The 22,475-nt window shown below is 39.8% G+C and overlaps 2 protein-coding genes across 2 annotated transcripts; one reads left to right on the forward strand and one right to left on the reverse strand.

Moving 5' to 3' along the window:
• Positions 1 to 1,394: 1,394 nt before the first annotated feature.
• On the forward strand, positions 1,395 to 13,270 carry HNRNPU (heterogeneous nuclear ribonucleoprotein U). The gene is made up of 14 exons (XM_044419377.1): positions 1,395 to 2,223; positions 2,871 to 2,982; positions 3,060 to 3,133; positions 5,792 to 5,931; positions 6,513 to 6,612; positions 7,321 to 7,433; positions 7,653 to 7,916; positions 8,164 to 8,283; positions 8,879 to 9,007; positions 9,327 to 9,495; positions 9,951 to 10,196; positions 10,787 to 10,995; positions 11,842 to 11,913; positions 12,180 to 13,270. The coding sequence occupies exons 1-14, from the start codon at positions 1,545 to 1,547 to the stop codon at positions 12,231 to 12,233; spliced, it is 2,481 nt and encodes an 826-aa protein (XP_044275312.1). The 5' UTR covers positions 1,395 to 1,544; the 3' UTR covers positions 12,234 to 13,270.
• A 2,505-nt stretch (positions 13,271 to 15,775) lies between these two features.
• Positions 15,776 to 22,332, reverse strand: LOC123017810 (cytochrome c oxidase assembly protein COX20, mitochondrial). The gene is made up of 4 exons (XM_044419403.1): positions 22,185 to 22,332; positions 19,267 to 19,381; positions 18,405 to 18,468; positions 15,776 to 17,495 (listed from the first exon to the last, which is right to left on the reverse strand). The coding sequence occupies exons 1-4, from the start codon at positions 22,218 to 22,220 to the stop codon at positions 17,351 to 17,353; spliced, it is 360 nt and encodes a 119-aa protein (XP_044275338.1). The 5' UTR covers positions 22,221 to 22,332; the 3' UTR covers positions 15,776 to 17,350.
• Between the last annotated feature and the right edge of the window lie 143 nt (positions 22,333 to 22,475).

The raw sequence follows: 22,475 nt of genomic DNA on the forward strand, positions 1-22,475 counted from the left end.
GACGCAAGCGCTCGTTCAGGTAGCCAGGACCCAAGCCGTTTAGGGATTTATAGGTCATAATCAACACCTTGAATTGGGCCCGGGCTTCAATGGGAAGCCAGTGAAGCTGACGGAGGACTGGAGTCATGTGAACATAACGCCCCGTCCCCATCAGCAACCTGGCAGCTCTATTTTGCTCCAATTGAAGTGTTCGGACTGTCTTCAGGGGAAGCCCCTTTACTTTAGTGAAGGTATGTGCTGCACTGGTGTGTTAACATTGCACACAGGGGAGCTGAGGCCCACTTAAACATGATGTAGGTAGAAGTGTACCAGTGCCATTATCAGAAGTTCCTTCTTGCTTATCTGCATCATATTTAAATCAAGCCTTAACCTTAAGAGCATAAGTGATCAGGCTATGGGTCCATCTAGTCCAGCATTCTGTTCCCAGAGTAGCAAACCAGCTGTCTGTGGAAAATCCTCAAGTAAGACATATGTGTGAGAGCGGCCCCCTGTCCATGTTCCTCAGCAACTGATGTAAATAGCACATTGCCTCCAATCCGAGAGGCAAGACACAGCCATAACTATTAGTTGCCACTGATAACTAATCTCAAGAAAGCTGCCTCACTTGGCATAATTAATTTTTATTTTGGTTTTATTTTTTATTTAATGATTTTTGTGTTCTGTCTTTTGAGAGTTTTAATTTTTGTGAACCATCCAGAGTTTTGGGTATGGGGCGATATAGAAATGTAATATATAATCTTTTTCAGGATGGATTTCTTCAAGGTGGGGTTAAAAGTGTGTTTGATGCTGCACACGTATGGGCATTTACACGGCAATATCAGCGGAGTGATGACTCTTTAGAGACGTTAATAGCACAAGGTGTATTTTTTAAATAGTGCAGGAGTAGAACATTCAAAGGTATGTTGATAACCTAGATGCTTGCAGGCTACACCTTTAATATAGAATAGTTTCAAATGGTAGAATTCGTACGTGGGTGCTCGTGGAGTCAAAAGTGTATGCGCGCGCGCATCCGTAAACTGCAGAAGGCAGAGGTTCCGCTTTGCAAGAGCGTTCAATAGGACTTGAGAACCCACGCTTCACTTAAGCGGATGAGATTCTGTGTTCAATATGTAACCCAAATTGTTTTTACTGTAAAATATGTATCACGTGCTTCAGTGCAGCACACTTCCAAGTCTTCGACTGCTGGGGCCATGCAGCCCCATCTTAGAAGGGCAGCCTCAATATATCCAGAATTCTGATTTGCTCCTTGGCAACTTTTGGTGCGCTGACTGTTTACGGTAAAGCTGTGCGAGAACTAGTACTTACGGTAGCGAGGCTGGGGGGGCGGGGGAGAGGGATGCGAGGGTATATTAGGCGCGCGGCGGGGGCGGGGTGAACACAGCGTTTACGTGCTCGAGCCCGTGAGGCGCGTTCACCGTCCCTGCCTCGCGAGCCTTGGTGAAAGGATTTGGCGCCAGGCGGGTCTCTTTCTGCAGCTGCCGCAGACGCACGAATCACCTACGCCCAGACCGCATCGAGTTTTTTCCGCCGTCGCCGCTGCCGCCATGAGCTGCTCGCCGGTGAACGTGAAAAAGTTGAAAGTGTCGGAGCTTAAGGAGGAGCTGAAGAAGCGGCGCCTCTCTGATAAGGGCCTGAAGGCCGAACTCATGGAACGGCTGCAGGCCGCGCTCGACCAGGAGGAGGCCGGTGGGGGAGGCCTAGGCAGCGCCGAGCCCGGCAACGGCAACGCAGAAGAGATGGGGGAAGCCGCTCCAGGCGGTGGGGGCTCCCAGGAGCAGCTGCCTCTGGGAGGGGAAGGCTCTGACCAGGCCGCGGCCTGCGATGACGATGAGGAAGCCGAATTCGGCGCCTGCCAAGGGGAAGAGGAAGAGGAGGAGGGCATGGAGTTAGGCGAGGAGAACGGCGAAGGGGTGGCCGCTGGCGAGGAGGAAGCGGCCGACGATCTGGAGGACGATGAGAACGGCGATGACCAGGGTTTCCAGGAGGGTGAAGATGAGGAGGAAGATGCCGCCGCCGCTGCCACTAGCAGCGGGAACGCTAACGGCCACGGCGCCCAGCAACAAGGCGCTGCGGCGAAAGAGGTGCCCGGAAAAGGCGCTGGCGGCGCCTCGGAGGCCTCGGCCTCGACACCTGCACCCGCGGCCCAGCCGGGCCCTAAACAGCTTTCGCCCGCGCAGCAGCAGCAGCAGCAGCAAAAAGCTGGAGGGCCTGCTCGCCCTGGGGGTGAGTCGTGCGTGGGACCCGGATGGGCGGCGGCAGTTGGAAGCCCAGGAGCGGGGTCAGGGTGCGCCGCCATCTTTTTTTCCCTGGCGGCGGCGGGGGAAAGCTCCTCCGGGGATTTCCAAGGCCTTGCGCGCCGCGTGTCGCGGAGGGGGAGGGGCGCTTGCGCCATTTCGTGAACGTAGTGAGGAAGGGGCGCGTGAGGGGGGGAGGGGTGGCTCGCAGGAGCCGCTGGGGCGCGCTGTGGAACGTGCGAGGAGCGTTTGTGCTGTTCTGCGTCACATCCGCCCATGGGGCGCTGTGGGCTCGAGTTCAAATACTGAGTACAATGGAGGCGGAGGAATCGCTTTCCCGGAGCCTAGGCCTGGCGCCGCAGTTCGAATCTTGGAGCGGGGAAGGCGGAGCAACCAGCCATTCTGATGAACGTGGGTACAGATGCAAGCCGAGACTTAACCTCTGTTCCTAGTTGGCTAAATCGAACGCGGTCGATGGTGTCGCATATATATTAGTGCTTAGGCTGTTTGCAGGACTGAAATTTTTAGTATCGTGGGGATCGTTAATGTAAATGCAGGATACTTTGCTCATAAATCGTACATGTTCTGTTATATACTGTTTCCAACTTACCTTATTTTTCCTCCGAAAATGCTAAGGAGAAGCTAAAACTGAACAAAAGCCTGGTGAGAAAAAAAGGGGAGTGAAAAGGCCACGTGAAGATCATGGACGAGGGTATTTTGAGTACATTGAAGAAAACAAATACAGCAGGTAATTTGGTGTTTAAATTTTTAGTTATGCAAAATTGAAAGATACTGTGGTACCAATTCATTTTTTTTATTAATTAGGGCAAAATCTCCACAACCACCTGTTGAAGAGGAGGATGAACACTTTGATGATACTGTGGTTTGTCTTGATACTTGTAAGTAGAGAAAGTACTTTTGTTTCTTAATACTTCTTTGAGGCACTTGTTTGGATATGCTCTCCCATAAGAGGAATGGTGCGTGCTTTAGTTTGCAACTTTAATATTTTAATGTGAGTCAGACTTATTTTTAATCAAAATAAAGCAGATATATGTTTAAGCAGTGTGTGATAAAAAGGTGATGCATAAAGCCTTGAATCTTAAGAGTAGTAATCATCTGATTTTAAAAGTTGGAAACTAATAGTTTTGAAGAAGTCTGTTTTAGATCTTACCTTTTAAAAGGTTATAAAACAATTTAGTTTCTATGAATTCAGTGGGTATAAGGTACAACTGTTACATGTTTAAATATTTATATGGAGAGCCTTATTGGTGCATTTCTACTATAATGTTTTTAAATTTAAAGGACAATTGAATAGTATGTTTTCATTTTATATTTACATCATAACGGGAGAGTACAAATCATAAACTCTGTAATATTAGATTTTTTCTAATATTAGATTATTGCTAGGGCGTTAGTTTTGACATTACCCAAGCTGAATGGATATATCAGCAAGTATGTTACTACATGTTGTGTAACAGTAGTAGAAATGGAAATTTTCAGTGGAAAAATACCTTAGTGGAATTTTCTGTCCCATAATATAGTGGGTGGTGAGTGTGGATGTGAATCAAAAAATAGGAGAAGCTGATAAGGAATCATTTTAGAAAGGTGTTCTGTGCTTAAGTTGGTCACGTTTGTATTAACCTATGGTGACACAGACTGCACACATCCTATATGTAGTTGTTTCAGATTGATTTATATATTCAAAGATTTAGGTTGTGGTTCAAGAAAAGTCTAGTTCTTTTTTTTCCAGAAAGACTTGAATTCATAACACTGCTATAAGGAACAAGGAGACTAAAAGTAACTTAGATCTTAGTTCTGTACTCCAGGGCTCAAGCTAGCTATTTTGACATATTTGCACTATTAATAAGGAATCTGTGCACCTCTTTTGCACAGTTTGCTTTACAGAGCAGTTTAAGAATTTCAATTGGTCAGTTTTAATTCATGCGCACTTCTAGGTGCACCCAGGATTATAGCTGTGAAACAGTGACTTTTGGTATGCAGAACATCAAGCCTGTACTAATTAGCCTGTTTTGTTCCCTAGGCCTAAACATCTTTGTGTTAAAACCCTTATCTAGATTTCATGAAAATAAATTGTACCCACCACATGGAAACAACTGCCACTGAAGTTCTTTGAGATAGTAGGGAATTACAATAATAAATTTCCTTACTTTAAAATATGAAGAGGAGAATGGGCAAATTGTACTTTCTTTTCATGGCATTTGATGTTACCTATTACGTAGAATACAAAGATTGGTATAAATACATAAAGGGGAAAAGCCAACTAACTTAAGATTTTGAAATTGCTTTCAAATAGTTTACAATAGCAGTTTCTGCTTGTGATAGATGAACTTTATACTTCATGTCTACAAAGTGATACAGTTTGGCAAAGCATTTGGGGGTACTGTTTGCATTGGTCTATCTTGCTCTGATGTGCTCAAAGACTTTGTATAAAGCAGTAATCTGTCCAGTTGGTGAGACATTTGAAGTGCATGGTTGCTGTATGTATCGTGCACTGTCATTCTAAAGCCTTTCTTAAATCTTTAGAGGCAGATTGTACCGTGCTTGCCTTCTGTTTAGATCATACTTTGTAAAGCACAGGCATATTTTAAAGCACATGTGGGCACGTTTCAAGCTCGTGTCATCTTTATTTACAAGAACAAACCAAATTAAGTTGCAAAATAGTGGCGGAGGAATGCATTATGTAGTGTTTTTTATTTAGCATGTTGAATTAGGGCTGGGGAGACCTGAATATAAATCCTCTCTGCATGGCTGAACCAGTTCCTAACTCTCAGCCTGTCTAGAAGGTTGTGAAGATATAATAGGGAGAGAATCATATACACTGCCTTAAGCTATTTGGGAGGAAGGGTAGTATAACAATGTAAGGACATTAAAATTATTATGGGAAAAGACATTTGTTTTGGGTCATTAGCTATAGATTGGGCTGACTTCATTATGCACATCCACATACATGTTATTGATAAGGAATTCTAATAAAACTTTAAAGCTGGGTAGCATAGTTGTAAAGAAATTGCTACTGTGTGTTTGTACAAGTGAGGAAAATGAAAGCTGGGAGATAGATGCTATAGCAGGCAAGTTAACATTGGGTTTTATTTGCAGTGTTGCTTCCTGTTAAGGTACTGGAAGTCAAAATCCTTGCTGACCAGTCACATTGCAAATCATGTCAGTTGTTCTCACTTCACCATCTGCCTGTGTCTCAACCATTTTGACCGTACAAAAGATATAATTAATGAAATTAACCTTTTATAGAAGTGCATGGAACTGAATACCTTTTGCAGCCAGACTTAATAGAAAACATGTTGATTCTAGAGTGAATAAAGACGTATCTTGCATAAAAGTTGATTTCATTTATTTGCCTGAATTACAGTATAAGATCTTTTTAATTTGATTATGATGTTTTCTCCAGTGATACAGTTCTAGCAGTAATAACACTAAGCTAAAATAAAGCTTTGTGTGCCTACTTGGTTCTTGCAAGTGCTACATATTTTTCAGTGGAACGTATAGGTTTCAACTGTGGGGTTTTCCTTTTTTGGGGACAGATAATTGCGATCTACATTTTAAAATTTCAAGAGACCGTTTTAGTGCTTCCTCATTGACTATGGAAAGTTTTGCCTTTCTTTGGGCTGGAGGGAGAGCCTCCTATGGAGTTTCCAAAGGAAAAGTCTGCTTTGAGATGAAGGTAAGTCAAATTAATATTAGCAGTTGTTTAGTAGTGTTTCTAAAAACTGTTTCATCTGAAATAAAGCTTAGGAAGGATAAAAGCTGAGTAGAAACTTTGCATAGTTCTGAAAGTACTCTGATCAATACATGCAGCTTATATGAATTGGGTTCATTTTCATATTTAAAGAGTAATGAAAACCATCGGGCAGTGGCAAAATAACAATGTTTGCCCAAATTTATTTTAAGTTGACCAAATAGGTCTGTTGAGGAGAAAAATTGTGTGGTCATATATTTTAATAGCAAACTAATTGTCCCAAGTGTGGATTGTTACCTATACAGGAGGAGAGGCATCAATAAGCTTGAATTATCCTCAAAACTTTGCAATACAACATTTATTTAGGGAAAAAAGCATAACTGGGATTAAATGGGGTATATTTAAATATGGTTGCATGAAGACTGCATTCAGTGGGGACAGAATGCTTGCTGATGTGTGTTGAGTGTTATTGAAAGGGGGAGTAGAATAAATAGCCTGGAAAAGGCTCAGATTTTTCACTGCTGCATCTGTAGTCAGTTTTTTTTCTCTTTCCTCATGAAAAATAGGTAACTGAAAAAATCCCTGTTAAACATCTGTACACAAAAGATATTGACATACATGAAGTGAGAGTCGGCTGGTCGCTGAACACAAGTGGAATGTTGCTTGGTAAAGTGTTTTTCTTGTGGAAGTAGTAATTTGTGCCACAATTTTAAATTTTGTGTGCTTATTCCTGTGTCATTCTGATACTAATTTTATAGTAAGTTAGGTTTAATAGTTATATTGAAAGGAAGCTTTGTGAAGCGAATTCAGAAAAGCTCTACTTCTACCACTGTTTCCTTCTTGATGATTGCCATTATGAGATAGGGAACCCAAGACCAATGGAAAACAGTTAGAATAAATGTTTTCTGCCTAGAGTATCTACTATATGGGGGTGGGGGTGTAAATCTCCTGTTAAATGCATGTTTCTCGGGATAGAATAGCAGTGCACATTCATTTAGTGATAGTACCTTCATTTTTGAAATGCTCAGCCATTCTCATTAATGCATCTGTTTGAACCCAATTCAGGCGAGAATGGGCCTGAAACAAATATTGGGGCCATGCTGGCATTGTATGTTTGTCTTAATAGTGGTTCAGAATTTGGTGTAGCATTTTGTGAAACCACTTTGTTTTAGAAGTATTGGGACTTGTCCATCTGAACTAGCTACTGACATAAAGAATGAATGATCACACAACTCCATGTTCTGCTTGAGTGTTCATTTCCTTATTAATTTCCTGTATACCTACAGTACTAAGGTTTTGTGGGAGAAGAAATAATTTACATAAGCACCTATATAAGTACTCCACAGTTTAATTGCAATTGTGCATGTTTTTCAGGTGAGGAGGAATTTTCTTACGGATATTCCTTAAAAGGCATAAAGACATGCAATTGTGAGATTGAGGACTTTGGTGAGAAATTTGATGAAAATGATGTGATCGGATGCTTTGCTGTAAGTCTTCATTTATTTCATTATCTCAGTTAAGAAGCTTTACTGTTCACTGTTGTGGCTTTTTTAGTCTACAGTTCAAACAATTGCAACTTTTTGTGACTGCTAAATGGCTTTCATGGTCACATCTTAATTACTGATCTCACTAGTTCAGGATTTGTTTTTAATATGTGAAGGTGTTTTACAACTTGTTCTGTTAATGAAAAACATTTTGTACAACAGAATTTTGATGGTGATGAAGTGGAGCTCTCCTACTCAAAAAATGGACAAGAACTTGGAATTGCCTTCAAGATCAGCAAGGAAGTCCTTTCTGGAAGGCCTCTTTTCCCACATGTTCTCTGCCATAACTGTGCAGTTGAATTCAACTTTGGCCAGAAGGATGAGCCCTACTTCCCCATACCAGAAGGGTATACTTTGATTCAGAATGTTCCCTTGGAGGATAGAGTTAGAGGACCCAAGGGACCAGAACACAAGAAAGACTGTGAAGTAAGTATGAGTCCTTTCAGAATATCAAAGCATACTAATTTGAGTGTTTTGTTTTGATGTATGCATTAATGTGTTAGAATGCCAACTTGCCCCATTGTGCCTTGAAGGAGTTATTGGTTATAGTTTAAACCACTTGACCAAAGTAGCACAAATGACAGGCATGTCTGCTTTGCATTTTGGCTGTAGAGGAAAGTTGTTTGTATTTTAAGGCCCCACTTAACTAGGAACATGGATAAATCCCCATTAGGTGGTGATGATGATTGGCTTGCCTGGGGCTGGGAAGACTACATGGGTCACTAAACACGCAGCAGAAAATCCTGGAAAGTACAACATCCTTGGAACAAATACTATTATGGACAAAATGATGGTGAGTTATGACTACTGCAAAAAGGTAATTTGTAGCACAGTCCTATATATGTCAACTCTGTTAGCGTAGCAGTTGTATGACATTTGGAATGTTTCAAGTGTAATTAAAATTGACAATCTTTAACCCATTTAAGGCTTATAAGTTGTTAGTCTTCCCTTTCCCCTCCAACTTTGATTGCTTCTACTATCTGAAATGCCCATTTTTAAATTTTAAAAAATTCATAATGGATGCTTACTCAGATCCTTTTACTTAGTTACATTGCAGTTTTGAAACTTCCAATAAAAATTAGATAAACCTGATCAGGTGTTTAAACATTACGCTGTTCAGGTGAGACAACTGTTTTTATTATTTTGCATGCCATTCCAAAAGTAGATAGCATCTTTGATTATTGAAAACTTTGCAACAGGGTAGTTAGAGGATTGAAACATTGCATGAAGAAAAGCACTTCTCTGAAAGGTGGGATGTATTGACTTTCTTGTTTAAGAAAGGGGCACAATTTAAAGCTACTTAAAAACCTTTTAATGGGGGGCAAAGAAGTATAGATAGAAAATTGGAAAGAAATTACGGCCATGCATGTTAACTCTGATTCTTATAGGTTGCAGGTTTTAAGCGGCAGATGGCTGATACTGGAAAACTTAACACACTCTTGCAAAGAGCACCACAGTGTCTTGGCAAGTTTATTGAGATTGCTGCTCGTAAGAAACGGAACTTTATTCTGGATCAGGTATGGGGGCTAGAGTTCATTGTATAACAAAATGCAATTAATTGCAATTTGTGTAAGGGGTTTAGATTCTAAACGTCAGTGGGAGATGCAGTATATAGTTGAGGCATAAAGATGAAATTGAAGCAAATGTACTCAGGTCTGTAATGTACTTGAAATCAGGGGGAGAATGGTTACCCTAGAATCTAGGGCCTAACATGTAGATAAATTCTACTTGTAAACTTCATTGCATTATACATGTGGAGGTGAAATCTAAGCACACTAATTTAACTTAGCTCTAACAATGACAGCTACGTGTAGTAAGTTACTGCATTTTTTTCAGACAAATGTGTCTGCAGCTGCGCAGAGGAGAAAAATGTGCCTGTTTGCAGGCTTCCAGCGCAAAGCAGTTGTTGTTTGCCCAAAAGATGAAGACTACAAGCAAAGAACACAAAAGAAGGCAGAGGTGGAGGGAAAAGATCTTCCAGAGCATGCAGTGCTCAAAATGAAAGGCATGGAACATAATCTATACTGTGTTCTAGGATGTTGAGTATCTGTTTAAAGGAATAATGTAAAATCTAAAGATTCAAAATTTCTTGCCTTGAAACAGTTAATGCCTCTTTAAAAAACAAAACTGGAAGACTTCTGTAACTTTGTAAGACAACACTATATTGTGTTCCCTCTGCTGCAGCCCTTAACACTACTCAGTCATGATATGCTTCATGCAGATGCACAAAGCTGTCTTGGCATAAAGTGCCCTAGAAACGAAGCTTAAACGTGTTTAGCAGACATGTGTTCCCGGTACAACTTAATAGGGAGAATATGTCAAGTTTTCAACAATCTTGTTCCTAAGTATCATGAGTGACCATTACTTGTCTTACATTTCTTTTATATAGGAGGGGAACTTTGGCTTATTCTAATAGTTTCAAAAATAAATACTAAATATTCAGGACTCTCTATTTTGTAGGAAATTTTACTCTGCCAGAGGTGTCAGAATGTTTTGATGAAATAATCTACGTAGAGTTGCAAAAAGAAGAAGCCCAGAAGCTTCTGGAGCAGTACAAAGAAGAAAGCAAGAAGGCCCTTCCTCCAGAAAAAAAACAAAACACTGGTTCAAAGAAAAGTAATAAAAAAAGCGGTAAAAACCAGTTTAACAGAGGTGGACAGAGAGGACGTGGTGGATTTAACATGCGTGGAAACTTCAGAGGAGGAGGTAGACTGTGTTGCTCAAGTTTGCCTCAATATTTTTTATTTTGCAGGAAAAGGACAACAGGTCCAAAGAAGAGAAGGGCTGTGGAGTTATTAGACTTTCATTAACTGAAGCTGTGTCACAGTTTTTTAGAAAATCCTGTGCATTGAGAGCTTTTTGAAAATAAACACTTGAAGGCATGTTTTTGAGGGGAAAGGACAGTGATAGTCACCCACCTGAGCTTTCAGTAAAACACATAGCCCCTTTCTCCAGCCATTGTGACTATCATATTGAAAGTGTGTGAATAGCACCTGGTAAAACTCGCAGGGGGTAGCTGAGCACATTTCCAGTGAGCTGGGGCTTGTCACTCCCACAAGACCTTAAGGTTAGATTACGAATTTTGCAGTTGCCTTTCTCAATGCTTACATAGAGCTTGTTTTGAGCTGAGATTTGAATTCTGGCTTCCATGTTCATCCTCTTAAAGAGAACTGGCACTTGGACAGAGACTGATTACTGAAGCCAGGTTTAGTTGTTTTCTGAAAACCTCAGGGTAATGTAAAGAAATCTATCATAGAACCACCTGTGCTGTTACTCTAACAAACCTTTCCCTACAGTCCCTGGAAATCGTGGTGGATATAACAGGAGAGGTGGCAATATGCCCCAACGTGGAGGTGGAGGAGGTGGTGGCAGTGGCGGAGCAATAGGCTATCCATACCCTCGTGGTCCTGTCTTTCCAGCCAGAGGTGGTGGTGGTGGAGGCGGATATTCAAACAGAGGAAATTACAACAGAGGTGGAATGCCCAACAGAGGGAACTATAACCAGGTAATGTATTGTTGTAGCCAGAAAGATAATAGTTCTATTTGAATTGTATGTTTACATGTTTTTGGCAGTTGATTTAAGCCCTGCCTGTGCTTGCATGTATACATGTGACAGTAGGAAAGGTACTTTAGCATTCCTGAAGCTCTTAACATGATCCATATCTAACAAATATTACACAAATAAGCCTTAAGTTAATATCTTACTAAATTTAAAAACACTCTAAATTATACTTGGCACTGCTTTTATGTGGGGTTCCCAGTGGACTTCCACCTGAAGAACTTGTGTGCTTGCCATTGGCAGTGGGACAACCTCAAGCAATTTCAGGCAATCTGTTAAGCTTCAGTATAAAAGTTCTGAAGCTAAATGAAGCTTTCTTCAAAAGCATTTATAGGTTAAGGAGGAGATAATTTTAAATATAGTGACTAATGAAATTCTACAACCTAGTCACAGGTTCCTTATACACTTCACTGAATATCCCAGTTGGACTTGTGAAATTTTGTATGCAGTCATTCAATAAATCACTTGAAAAAGAATTCGCATTATTTACACGAAGTCTTGCCTAAGCTTCTTGCATATGTTTGGAAGCAGTATTAACCTTTGTCACAAAACTTTGTATTGACCAGAAAAATGTTGAAGGAAAAGATAGCTTTAACTTCCTTAGAATGATGCCCAAGTAGTTAAGTATTATAAGGATTTTTAATAGAAGTTGATGTATTAATCAACTATCAGTGGAAGCTGATAAAAACTGAAATTTGCTTAATTGTTAGACAGTACCATGGTAAGCCTTTGGCCAGTGTTTTCTCCAGTGTTCAGTGATTAACTGATATAAATCCTTTTGTTTTGTTGCAGAACTTCAGAGGAAGGGGAAACAATCGTGGCTACAAAAATCAATCTCAGGGCTACAACCAGTGGCAGCAGGGTGTAAGTAGATATTCTCATTTTGTAGATAATTCTGTGCATGCCTAAAAAGTTTTTGCAGGACTTCAGTTACACCTTTATGTAGGAAAAAAGAGTTGATCTATAACTGTTCAGCACTGAGTCATAGGTTAACATTGGAACATCAGATTTCCATGGTCTTCTCATCACATGCATCAGAGCTTTCTGTAATTTTTGTGCTACAAAACATTAGTATGCACTTAATCATTAAAAATATACTTGACAAAATATCTACCTTTGTTCTTTTGCAGCAATTCTGGGGTCAGAAGCCATGGAGTCAGCATTATCACCAAGGATACTATTGAATTCCCAAATAAAATGAACTGATCCATATTTCTTCAAAACCTTCACAAGAAGTCGACTGTTTTCTTTCGTAGGCTAACTTTTTAAACATTCCACAAGAGGAAGTGCCTGCAGGTTCCTTTTTTAGAAGCTTTGTGGGTTTTGATTTTTTTTTTGTACATTTTTAATTGCAGTTTTAAAGTGAATCTTAAGAGAACCTCAGCGTTGTGCACGATAAGCGAATGTGTCAGTATTTCAGGGTTCTACATTTTATCTGTAAAATGTGACTTTTTTTTACCACAACAAAAGTAAAATGTTGCTTTGTATCTGGTGTCCTCTTATTAAAGATTTTCTTTCTCTTCTTTCCCCCTTCCAAATTTCTAAGAAACAGTCGCGAGTCATCACAACAGAAAAGTTAGCAACCAGGCTTTTTGTGCCCCCCATAAATATTAATACAATGTAAATAATGCTCATTAACACTCCATCTTCCACTCCATCCTCTCTATGCAGTTTCTAGGTATGGAAGAGGGAAAGGAAATCAAAATAGTCTTTTGGCAATAAACTAGGGTGTATTTTTGTTTTTTAATTTGGCAAATGGTTTTTGAGGGGGGCAAAGCAAACCTAAAGCTAAATAGTGAAGGTGGAGTGCATGTAAAACCTGGTTGCAATTGTCTGTGGAGGCTCAACTTGTGAAGGTATGCACCATCAACTTTTTCCATTTGTTCTGCATTTTGATTCTGAAAAAGCTGGCTCTGCCCATTTCTTATTAAACAAACTTGTTGTAAATCCAGTTGTCTAATGGGATCTATATGAAGTTAGCTGTGTGTCTGTAACCCTTTCCCCACAAATACTGTGTATTTAGTGTGCTTGTAGTAGTAAACTCCACCATTTTGTAAACAAATGAAATTGTGATTCACCCATTTTATATCTAATTTTTAATCATGTTAGTTCTCAGATGGGTGTGTCTCCGTAGCCTGCTGATTTACTTCTCTAAAGAAAAGTGGGTGGAGAAATTAACTTTAGCCGTTTGTTTGCAATAAAATAAAATCATTTTACTCTTGTTTTGGGATTCTCACCACATTGGTCTAAAATCCCTTTAATGACTGAAAAGCAGGATGCACAAATGTAGTGAGGTGTATTTACACACTACATATATGCTTTCACACAAGCAAAAAAGTTGCTACAATATTTAAGCAGTGTAACTCCTGACAGGCCATCTGGAATTGTATGCTCCTGTAGGACTCCAGTGACGCTTAAAGAAATTTCTGATTTTCATGAAATAGATGGAAAAACACTTGTTATACAGCAATTTTAACAAAAGGATGTTCACTACTGTTCCTTTAGTATGGTTTGGTGCTGAGCCCAATAGTGGCTTGTCTTACATTCATTAGAATTCAGCAGAGGTCAGATTTGAGCATCATAGCAAGTTGTCTTTGATGAATCAAATTCTATATTGGATGGGTATTCTGCAGAGAATTGAGTTTCTTGTAGATACCATTTAGAACAAAACGACTGAATCTCAGGCAATTCTGCTCCTGGTAATTTGATAATGACATAGTTGTAAACATGTTTTAATTCTGGCATTTTAAAGTTGCAAAGTTAAGTATCATGATTAAGAAACTTGCAGCCAGCAAAGCAACAAATTCCTGACTACCTGATAAGTAAACCTGATTAGCTTTTCATGGATTTGTTTCCAGGGTAAGGAGGTATCTGTCTGCTTATTTATTAAATTTCTGACCCACCCCATTAGCCACAAAACTCCCTGAGTGGGTTAGTTCTTTAAACTTTTGGTTTCTCTGCTAGCCAGAATGGTATTCAAAGTAGAAATCACTTTATGAAACAAACATGGATTTTTCGTATACTGATTGGACCTAATTCATTAAAAGACATCTACAACTTAATTCGCTATAGTAGTAATGTTGGTACCAGATGCTCAGATTTGGCGGCTTATTGCCACAGATTTTAAAGCCTTTGAACCTCTTTGTCTAAACACTGCTGATTGACATGAATGTGCACTGATGAAACAACTTGGACTTTCAGGAAGTTGATTTGCAGTTTAAGCTAGAGTAGTTAAGTCACACCTATTTGTACATTAAGACCTACTTGGGATGAAAGGAGTTCTAGTGCAATGACCACTTAAAAGTGCTGTACAAAGTACACTTTCTTGTGGTTTGTTGTCATGCCTTTAATTTTTTACCATCATTTTCTGTTTGCACATGGCCAGTGGGAGGCCTTGATCATGCCAGCTGCAATATGTAGAACTGAGGGAAATAGTATCTTTTGTAGATTCTTTAATAAATTTATCTGGGTTTTCAGGAAGGAAACAAGCATGCTGGTTTTGAAATCAAGAAAGTTGCCTCTACTGAAGTAGAGGGGATATTTAGCTATGGAAGACTTAAATCCAGGTTTAAACTGCCATAAATATCTATTGAATATCAACAGTGTAAAAAAGTTAAAAGCCATGCAATCACAAGTTACACTGCTAGGCAGCATGAAAATGCTATACCTCACATTACGATGTTTCGCCTCATGCAACAGAACAGGAACATAATTTAGAAGAGCAATTTGATGCAAAATGTGTAGAATGAAGGATGCAGAGGTAGTTGGGGCTTTTTCTTACCAATCTTAAGTTTCTCATTGTTTGAAAATACCATCCTAAAAAGGTCAAGTTCACAATACTACAGCAGCTTTTATAAATTTGCATGTGAATGAGGAGCTTTTGCTGTACCAATGGTGCAATATGCAACATGATTAAAATTTTATTTTGATTGGTAAAATGTATTTTTAAAATGTAGTTAGTTGATTTTTCTTTGCACAAAAGAGGTGAAATTGTTTAGGGCTAGCACAAGTACTGTTGTGGATAGTGTTTAGGACATGAGAGAAAAGTAGGCTACATACATCAAATCCTGTGACACATCTGGACTAGATATAATGGTATCTAAACATAGTAACTGCAGTAAGAGCTATGTAGTCAAAAATACCTTGTTAACAAAAGCTGTCTTGTTCCAATTACCTGTCCCAGGAAAAAACATGGCCCAAAAATTACCTGCCTTATGTACATCTAAGGTGATGGTTTTCCATCAAATGCTATTAACTACAAGATACTTATTTTTTTAGTATAAGGCATCCTTCTCCAAGCAAACACCCTCTAAATGTATTGCAGTTTCCAGTAACCCCCAGCCAACAAGTTGGGAATTGTAATCTTAGCATATTTGGAGGCAAAAGGCTGGGAAAACCTTTTATTATGAATAGTGCCATCCATATCGTAAAGTAATAGATTTACTAAATAACAAAGATACTTTTCCTGACTGGGTATCAGTTACTGTTGCAAGAAGCATTACATTAGGTTGTACCATTAATTGATTTGACCTTGTATTTACTCATTTGCATGAGCCAATTGACATGAATTTTATTAGTGGGGTTGGGTTCAATAGAAATAAGTTATTAGGTTATTGTGCTTTTCAAAATATTTGGTAGATGCTGGGTGAGCAGATAGACCTATTTTTTATGGAAAAATGCAAAGCTTGAAGGGAGTAGGCAAAGAAGGCCCAGACTCAGGAAGAGCTTTATCCGTCAAATAACTTCAATCTGTTTGGTTTTCCCACTATTACATGCAGACAAGTAAGAGAGAAACTTTGATTTTAGGCCGCCTGAATGATTATGGTACTATGGTAAAAGGAAAAAATGTAAGCCTTGCAAAAGGAACAATGGTCTTTGCATAAATCAGGTTTAATTCTTGTCAAAGCTTTTTCTACTGCATGTTTACTTAAAAGTCCTCCTGAGTTCATTAAAGGTTACTCTCAAGCAAGTAACAAAATACTGTGGCACCTTAGAACTCACATTTATTCCAGCATAAAGCTTTGATGGTCTTTGCCTTTGTTATGCACTTGAAATTGCACCTAACAAGTGTAATTCCTTAATTTAAAGTGGAAAGGACAAGGCATTTTATACCCAAGCATATTAACCCCTCCCCCCCCGCAGAATCAGTAAATTCACAATACAAAAAGATTTAAAATGATTAATATATTAAATGGATGTATTAGTCAACTGAATGTTTAAAAAAAAGTTGAAATGAGAAATAGAATACTTGTTTCAGATATTTATCCAGATCTCTTGTTGAATAATAGAAAATGCTCAGGAACAGTAAAGTAAACCTGAAGATTGTTATTGGGAGCATTAGGCCCAAAAGCAGCTTGTGTAAACAAATTTATGTAACTCGTGTTTGCTACAGCAGAAGGTCTGTAATCCAGCATTTTTTAGCAGCCAAACAAGTACTTGAGAAAAAAGACACAAGTACAATAGCACTTATGTCTTACAGAAACTTGTATACAACTTGTATTCTCTGAGGACACTTAGAGCATTCCTTGATCTTAGTCTATGTTTCTCCTGTCTTGAAGGTAGCTAGCCACTGTGAACTGGAATTGTGGCAGTGTGTCTTAATTACCATTCTGTTTTATAGTTAGTACTTCACACAACAAAGTGAAAAGTACTTGATATTCTATCATACCAATTTCTACAGCTGGTGGAAATTTAGGAAGTGTCAAAAGGAGTAGAGAAAATGGTGGTTTTTTCAAATGAGATTGATGCAAAGTAGTGTCAAACCTAAAACTAAAGGAATTTGGTAAAAATTATGCAGTGATACTCAAAACATTTCAATGGGCTTACTCCCACATATGTAGGTATCGGACTATAGCCTTTAAAATGGGTTGGGAACATGTGGCTTTCTATGCTGATTACAGTTGCTTGTGAAGTAAGGCCCAAAAACCCTGGAGGTGTACAGGTTTTAAAGCCAATGCCATACTTTCACTAGATTTTGTTAATACTGCCCCCACTCCCATATATTAATGCATTATTATCAAAGGCTAATTTGTATTCGTTGCAAATTTTCAATACCATGCAAATTCCAAAATACATCCAACTAGTACTTTAAGCGGTGGAGCCATTCTGAAGTAGTAATCTTGTCACCCACAAGTACCATTACTTTTACACAGTCAAAGATGAAACATGAGTGGGTCAAGAAGACAGCCCACTGCTAGTAGACACGTTTGCCTAATACTCAGCAGTAAAGAGACTTTATGGTTTTACAAATTAATTAGCATAGCAAAGTTACAGATAATCACTTAAACCTTGTTGCAAAAAACTAGGAACGGCTTCCTTCACTGTTTGTCACTGTCTTCTTCCCTGGATCAAATGGAGTACTTTCAAACAAAATCTTGTTTCTTACAGCTTCTTGAAGCATACGTTGCTGAATCCTTAGTTTTGCATTATTGTATCTACAATAAAACCTTTGAAAAAAGAAGTGCTTTAGAAAAAACCTTGTTCAGAAGTCATATCCAGAAACGTAAAAAGAAGATGCAAAAATTTTAAGACAATTCTGAGAAGAAGGATGGAACAGGAAGTGGATTCAGAGTTCATCTTCTATGAACAGATGGCCTCCTTCCATCCAGAGATTTCTGATCCAAGAAATATTTCTCTTGGCAGAAGTGGGAAGAATGTAAACTTTACTGAGTCTCCCCCTGCAGTTCCTCTATCTCTCATAATCTAATCTGGAGGGTTGGTGGAGCATCTACAATAGTGAGGAGAGGTAATGTTGGAGTCAGCAGAGAGAAAGAGATTGCACCCTCCTGGTTCTGAGGCTCTTCACTCAGAACACTCCTAGCAGAAAAGAAGCCCCATATTTCTAAACATTTTGGCTGAGGCAGCCAGAAAGCAGGGTTCACTTTTAACCTCTTTAGTTGCATACAAATGCAGAGATAGGGCTGCTCTCAACCCCTTCCTTTCAACAGAAGGCTTCAAGAAGCACAGGTGTAACTACTCTTACTTGCTATCCCATTTTCCTCTTGCCATTTTAAAAAGTAATAGTTGCCTTGAGCTGACCTAAAAATAACTTTAAATAAAAACAACAAATTAACAAGATAGATATGGTAAAGCTAGAGTACCTTATAATTTGCAACAGTGAAAATAGTAGATACAAATTTCCATTATGTGGTATCACCTTGTGATTTTTTTAAAGTTTTTGGCAAAACTACTAGAGACGGGTGCAAGAGATGCACATGGGCCTCCTGCCATATTCTAAGGACTAGCATGGCATGCTGGGACATGGTAAGATCTAACACAAATCTATTCATGAAGTGTGCATGATGGCAAGACAATCCAGTAGTACTACTTTGTCATAATTATAAAAACATACACACCAACATCCTAATGTTGTCAGAACAAAACCTCCCATTCCGAAGTGACAAGATCGTCTCACTCTGCCTGAGGAGGGGAAAGAGAAGGTTATTCATATTTAAGGTAGACAAAATAGTTAGCAGGAAGAAACAAAACTCACAGAAAACAAGGGCACAGATTTCAGAAGTATTTGCATACCTATTTCTGAAATGAAAGCCAGCTTTGGATAATCTTAAGGACACTTACTATTGTTGTGCAAAGCCCAGTGGCTTGTAACCAACAGTGGCATTCCATCAATGGAATGGCCACCATTACAGTTTAATTTTCCTTCTCCCTGCAGATTTCTGAGTGTGGTGAAGGTCACCCACAGAGAGAAGGGGAAGAATCATGTGAATCACTGTCTATTTGCATAGCAGTTTAACCCTTTAAGATTACATTTTAAAATGAAACTACAGAAAACATGGAGGGAGGCTTTAGTTGGTTGGATGAGTAAACACATTGACATAAGATTGCCAAAGGGGGGGTAGTGGTAACAAATGAAGTCTGTGGTAAAACACAAAATGTAAATAACATAGCAACTGGCTGAGAGTTTATTTAATTTCAATTATTTGAACTAATGCCTCTTTAGTTATTAATTCAGCAGCCAGGGTACTCTGAAGTTTAAAGATCTGTCAATATTCAAAGTTTGCAAACAAATAGAGCTGAATACCTTTGCTGGGAAGGGGTTTAAGTGAAGGAAGTAGGGCACACTGTGAAATATTGATCAACTGTACCAGTGAGTGAATTAAAGTGATACAAGGGTGGCAAAAGAATAGAGCAATATGAAAGCATGAAGGGAGAGGGAAACACAAAACATTGTAGATAAAGTCTTCAACTTTTACTTACTAGTTGCCAAAAAGTGCCCAAGGCCCACAGCTAGAGCACCCAATGTTCCATAAAGCAATGATTCTCGAGCACAAGGGACATTTTTGATATCAAGTATTCCCAGCACCTTAAAAGACTTGAAAAGAAAAATGACATCAAAACTTTCTTATACAGTCAATGCACTTTTATTGTACCTTTTTTCCTAATGAACAACCGTCTACTTACTCAATAGGAATGCCAAATTCTAAATGTCATTTGATTTCTAGTTGTCTTGTGTGACTACTACCAAAGGCTGCTTATCAGTGGAGAAAATGGATTTCAGATCACCTGTCATCTGGATAGTTGGCTAACACACCTGCAAGGTTGTGAAAAGTATTCTCAGTGTGGAGATAAAGAAAGCTGAAACCACCTGTTTGTGTTTGAACATGGGAAGCAGTTGATGTTATCAACACATTGTGCTTTTGAGCCACATTTCTGGGTTGTGTTGTACCTACAGTCATGATTCCTAGCTTCTGAATGATAGGGTGCAGATATCCTAACCTGATCTACAAAGCACTCTGAAATTCCAGTTCATCTGGGATCAGAATATCTTAATGACATCATCCTCCTGTATGGTCCAATCCACTTCTTTAGACTTCCGGGGTTCTATTCCATATTCTCCCCCATTTCAGGTGCAGTGGTTGGCTATCCAAAACAAAGCCTGTACAGTAGTACACCTACTATGAGAAAATCTCTCCTAAAGGAGACACACTTCATTCTGAGGTCTGCATGGCAGGCTAAGACATGGCTGTTGAAGAGACTCCGCTGCCTATGGCTTTGAGCTTCTTTTGCTGCACACAAAATGTGGTATTTTGGTAAACTGATCTGGATAGTAATACATATGTCAGCTGTATTTTTTATTGTAAGTTACATGCTATGCATGCTTAGACAGAAAAAAAGGAGTGTTGCCTGGAGAATATTGAGAGTTGTAGTTATTGCTTTGTATCTAGCATGGTTGTTACTTGTTTCTGTATCTGCTGAAATGCACACTTGGTCTATATATTTGTAAATAAAAATATTAAAATGAGTTTCTTTTGACAGCAAAGGAGCCCATTAAAGGCTGATTTCTATCTCCCATCAGTCAGAAAGAGGGCTCATTAACAAGAGATTTAAAGTTACATTATAATGCAAATACTGAGCAGAACTCTGACTTCAGTTAAAAAAAGAATTTACTTAGAATATTTACTAAGATTTATTTAAAAAAACATTTTGACAATATTCAGTATGAGCTGAGCACAAAGCAGCTGAAGAATCAAAATTCAATAACTTCTTCTGTTATATAAAACTGTAAACATGTAGCAAAACATAAAATTATTAAATATTTTCTTGTTTCGTAATCAAACTATAAGATTTATAATGTTATGCATTAGGAAAGTAAAAAGTAATATCTGGTTACATGGTAAATCAACACTCATCAATATAAAAACTTTGTAATTTTGCAGTTAGGGAGTGCTCCTCGACTCAGGGGTGTCCCTGGCGTCCCAGGTGGCAGCAGTGGTGAGGAGTGATTTCCTTCAGCTTTGGCTGATCCACCAACTGTGGCCTTACCTGGATGAGCATAGCCTGGCAACAGTGACCCACGCTCTGCTAACTTCCTCGTTGAATTACTGTAACATGCTCTATGTGGGGCTGCCCTTGAAGACAGTCTGGATACTTCAATTGGTTCAGAATAGAGCTGTCAGGATGTTAACAGGGACCAGCCGGTTTTCACATATAACACCGGCCCTCCACTGGTTACACTGGCTACCAATTGAAGTCTGGGCCCAATTTAAGGTGCTGGTTATGACCTATAAAGCTCTAAATGTCTTGGGTCCAGGATACCTGAAGGAGCACCTTCTTCCTTATGTCCCTCCTGCCCCTTGAGATCTCAGGTGGAGCCCCTGCTCCGGGAGCCCTCCTTGAAGGATTAGGAGGGAGAGTACCCAGAGGAGGGGCTTTTCTGCGGTGGCGCCTCAACTATGGAATATGCTCCCCGGAGAGGTTTGCCTGGTGTTGACATTATATTCTTTTCGCTGTCAGGCAACCCCCTTTTTATTTTCCCGTTATTTTAATGTTTATTTTAACTGGGATTTTACTATATTAGTAGTTGGATGCTGTGGGGTTTGTTTTGTTCTACATATTTATTGTAAGCCGTCCAGAGACGCTCTGCAGGGGACGGGATAGAAAAGCTATTAATTAATTAGTAAGCAAGCTAGCTAGCTAGCTAGCAGTCTAACCCAACTAAGGTATACTTGTTTTTAACCCTTTTCAATCCCTTCATAAGTTTTTTGCTCATTTTTCCTACTGCGATCCCTTGCCCTCCACTCCAAAAAGTTACTGCATTTTACTGGCTTGCAGGATTCTTCCTTATGCTTTCACATATGGTGTTCACATAGTTCTGGCAACGTCATTTCTTTCAGTTTCTATCCGGAGGATAAGAAGTGGCGCAGAGGCCGAACCGGGCACGGGTCAGGGCTGGTTCGGACCTCACTGCAGTTGCAGGATCTAATCTAAGCGTGCCAGGATTCTCTACATTGGGCTTATCGCCCGCAGTCAGCCGCCACGATCGTTAAGCGGAACCTCCCCATTCAGAGGCAGTGTACCTCTGCACCAGCTGGTGGAGGGGAAACGGGCGAAACGGCCTCCGTCAGAGCCTTTTGAGGAAAGCCCGTTGGCTCTTGGGTGGCCGCTGGAGAAGCACAATTTTCAGCTCGATTCACTCGTTTGATACCATCAAGACGGCATTTACGTTGGTTTGACTGAAAAGAGGTCATTTTATTAGTAGCATTTATTATACTCAGCATTATTAGCCCCACAGGGCTGTCTCCCATTTCCTCGTATATTCAAAGGAGACTACGACCGAGGCTCCGTGCGCGCGGGCGGCCGGATCGCGGAGCTCGCACGACCGTCCTTGCCATTACCTTCTCCGAGCCCTCGGTCATTTCCTCATCCGCCATAATAACGCTCCACGCGGACGGCTTGGCTCGGCTCCCCCGCCCTCTCCTCGCCTCCTCTCCGTCCACAAACTACCACCAAAGAGCCGGAAGGCGGAGATGAGCAGAGAGTCCACAATAGAGACAGCCGCTCTAGCCACTCGCTTCTCCCGTCCGTCTTTTTCTATGTGACTCCGCCTTTATCTCTATGGTGCTCGGAGAGAGTACGGACGCCATTTTAGGTCTGGAGAGGAGATTTCGAGCAAGAATCCTTTGTTC

This window comes from Varanus komodoensis, unplaced genomic scaffold (genome assembly GCF_004798865.1).
Source record: "Varanus komodoensis strain SLA01 unplaced genomic scaffold, ASM479886v1 scaffold1, whole genome shotgun sequence".
Lineage (NCBI taxonomy): Eukaryota > Metazoa > Chordata > Lepidosauria > Squamata > Varanidae > Varanus > Varanus komodoensis.

What these genes read in the sequence shown, in the direction of transcription:
- HNRNPU (XM_044419377.1), top strand. Translation starts at nt 1,545, where the DNA reads ATGAGCTGCTCGCCGGTGAACGTGAAAAAGTTGAAAGTGTCGGAGCTT. An exon ending in AGGGCCTGCTCGCCCTGGGG is followed by an intron (nt 2,224 to 2,870) that starts GTGAGTCGTGCG and finishes GAAAATGCTAAG; the next exon opens with GAGAAGCTAAAACTGAACAA. An exon ending in ACAGAGGGAACTATAACCAG is followed by an intron (nt 10,996 to 11,841) that starts GTAATGTATTGT and finishes GTTTTGTTGCAG; the next exon opens with AACTTCAGAGGAAGGGGAAA.
- LOC123017810 (XM_044419403.1), bottom strand. Translation starts at nt 22,220, where the DNA reads ATGGCGGATGAGGAAATGACCGAGGGCTCGGAGAAG. An exon ending in TGACCGAGGGCTCGGAGAAG is followed by an intron (nt 19,382 to 22,184) that starts GTAATGGCAAGG and finishes TTTCTTTTCAAG; the next exon opens with TCTTTTAAGGTGCTGGGAAT. An exon ending in CTGACAACATTAGGATGTTG is followed by an intron (nt 17,496 to 18,404) that starts GTGTGTATGTTT and finishes CTTTTTTCAAAG; the next exon opens with GTTTTATTGTAGATACAATA.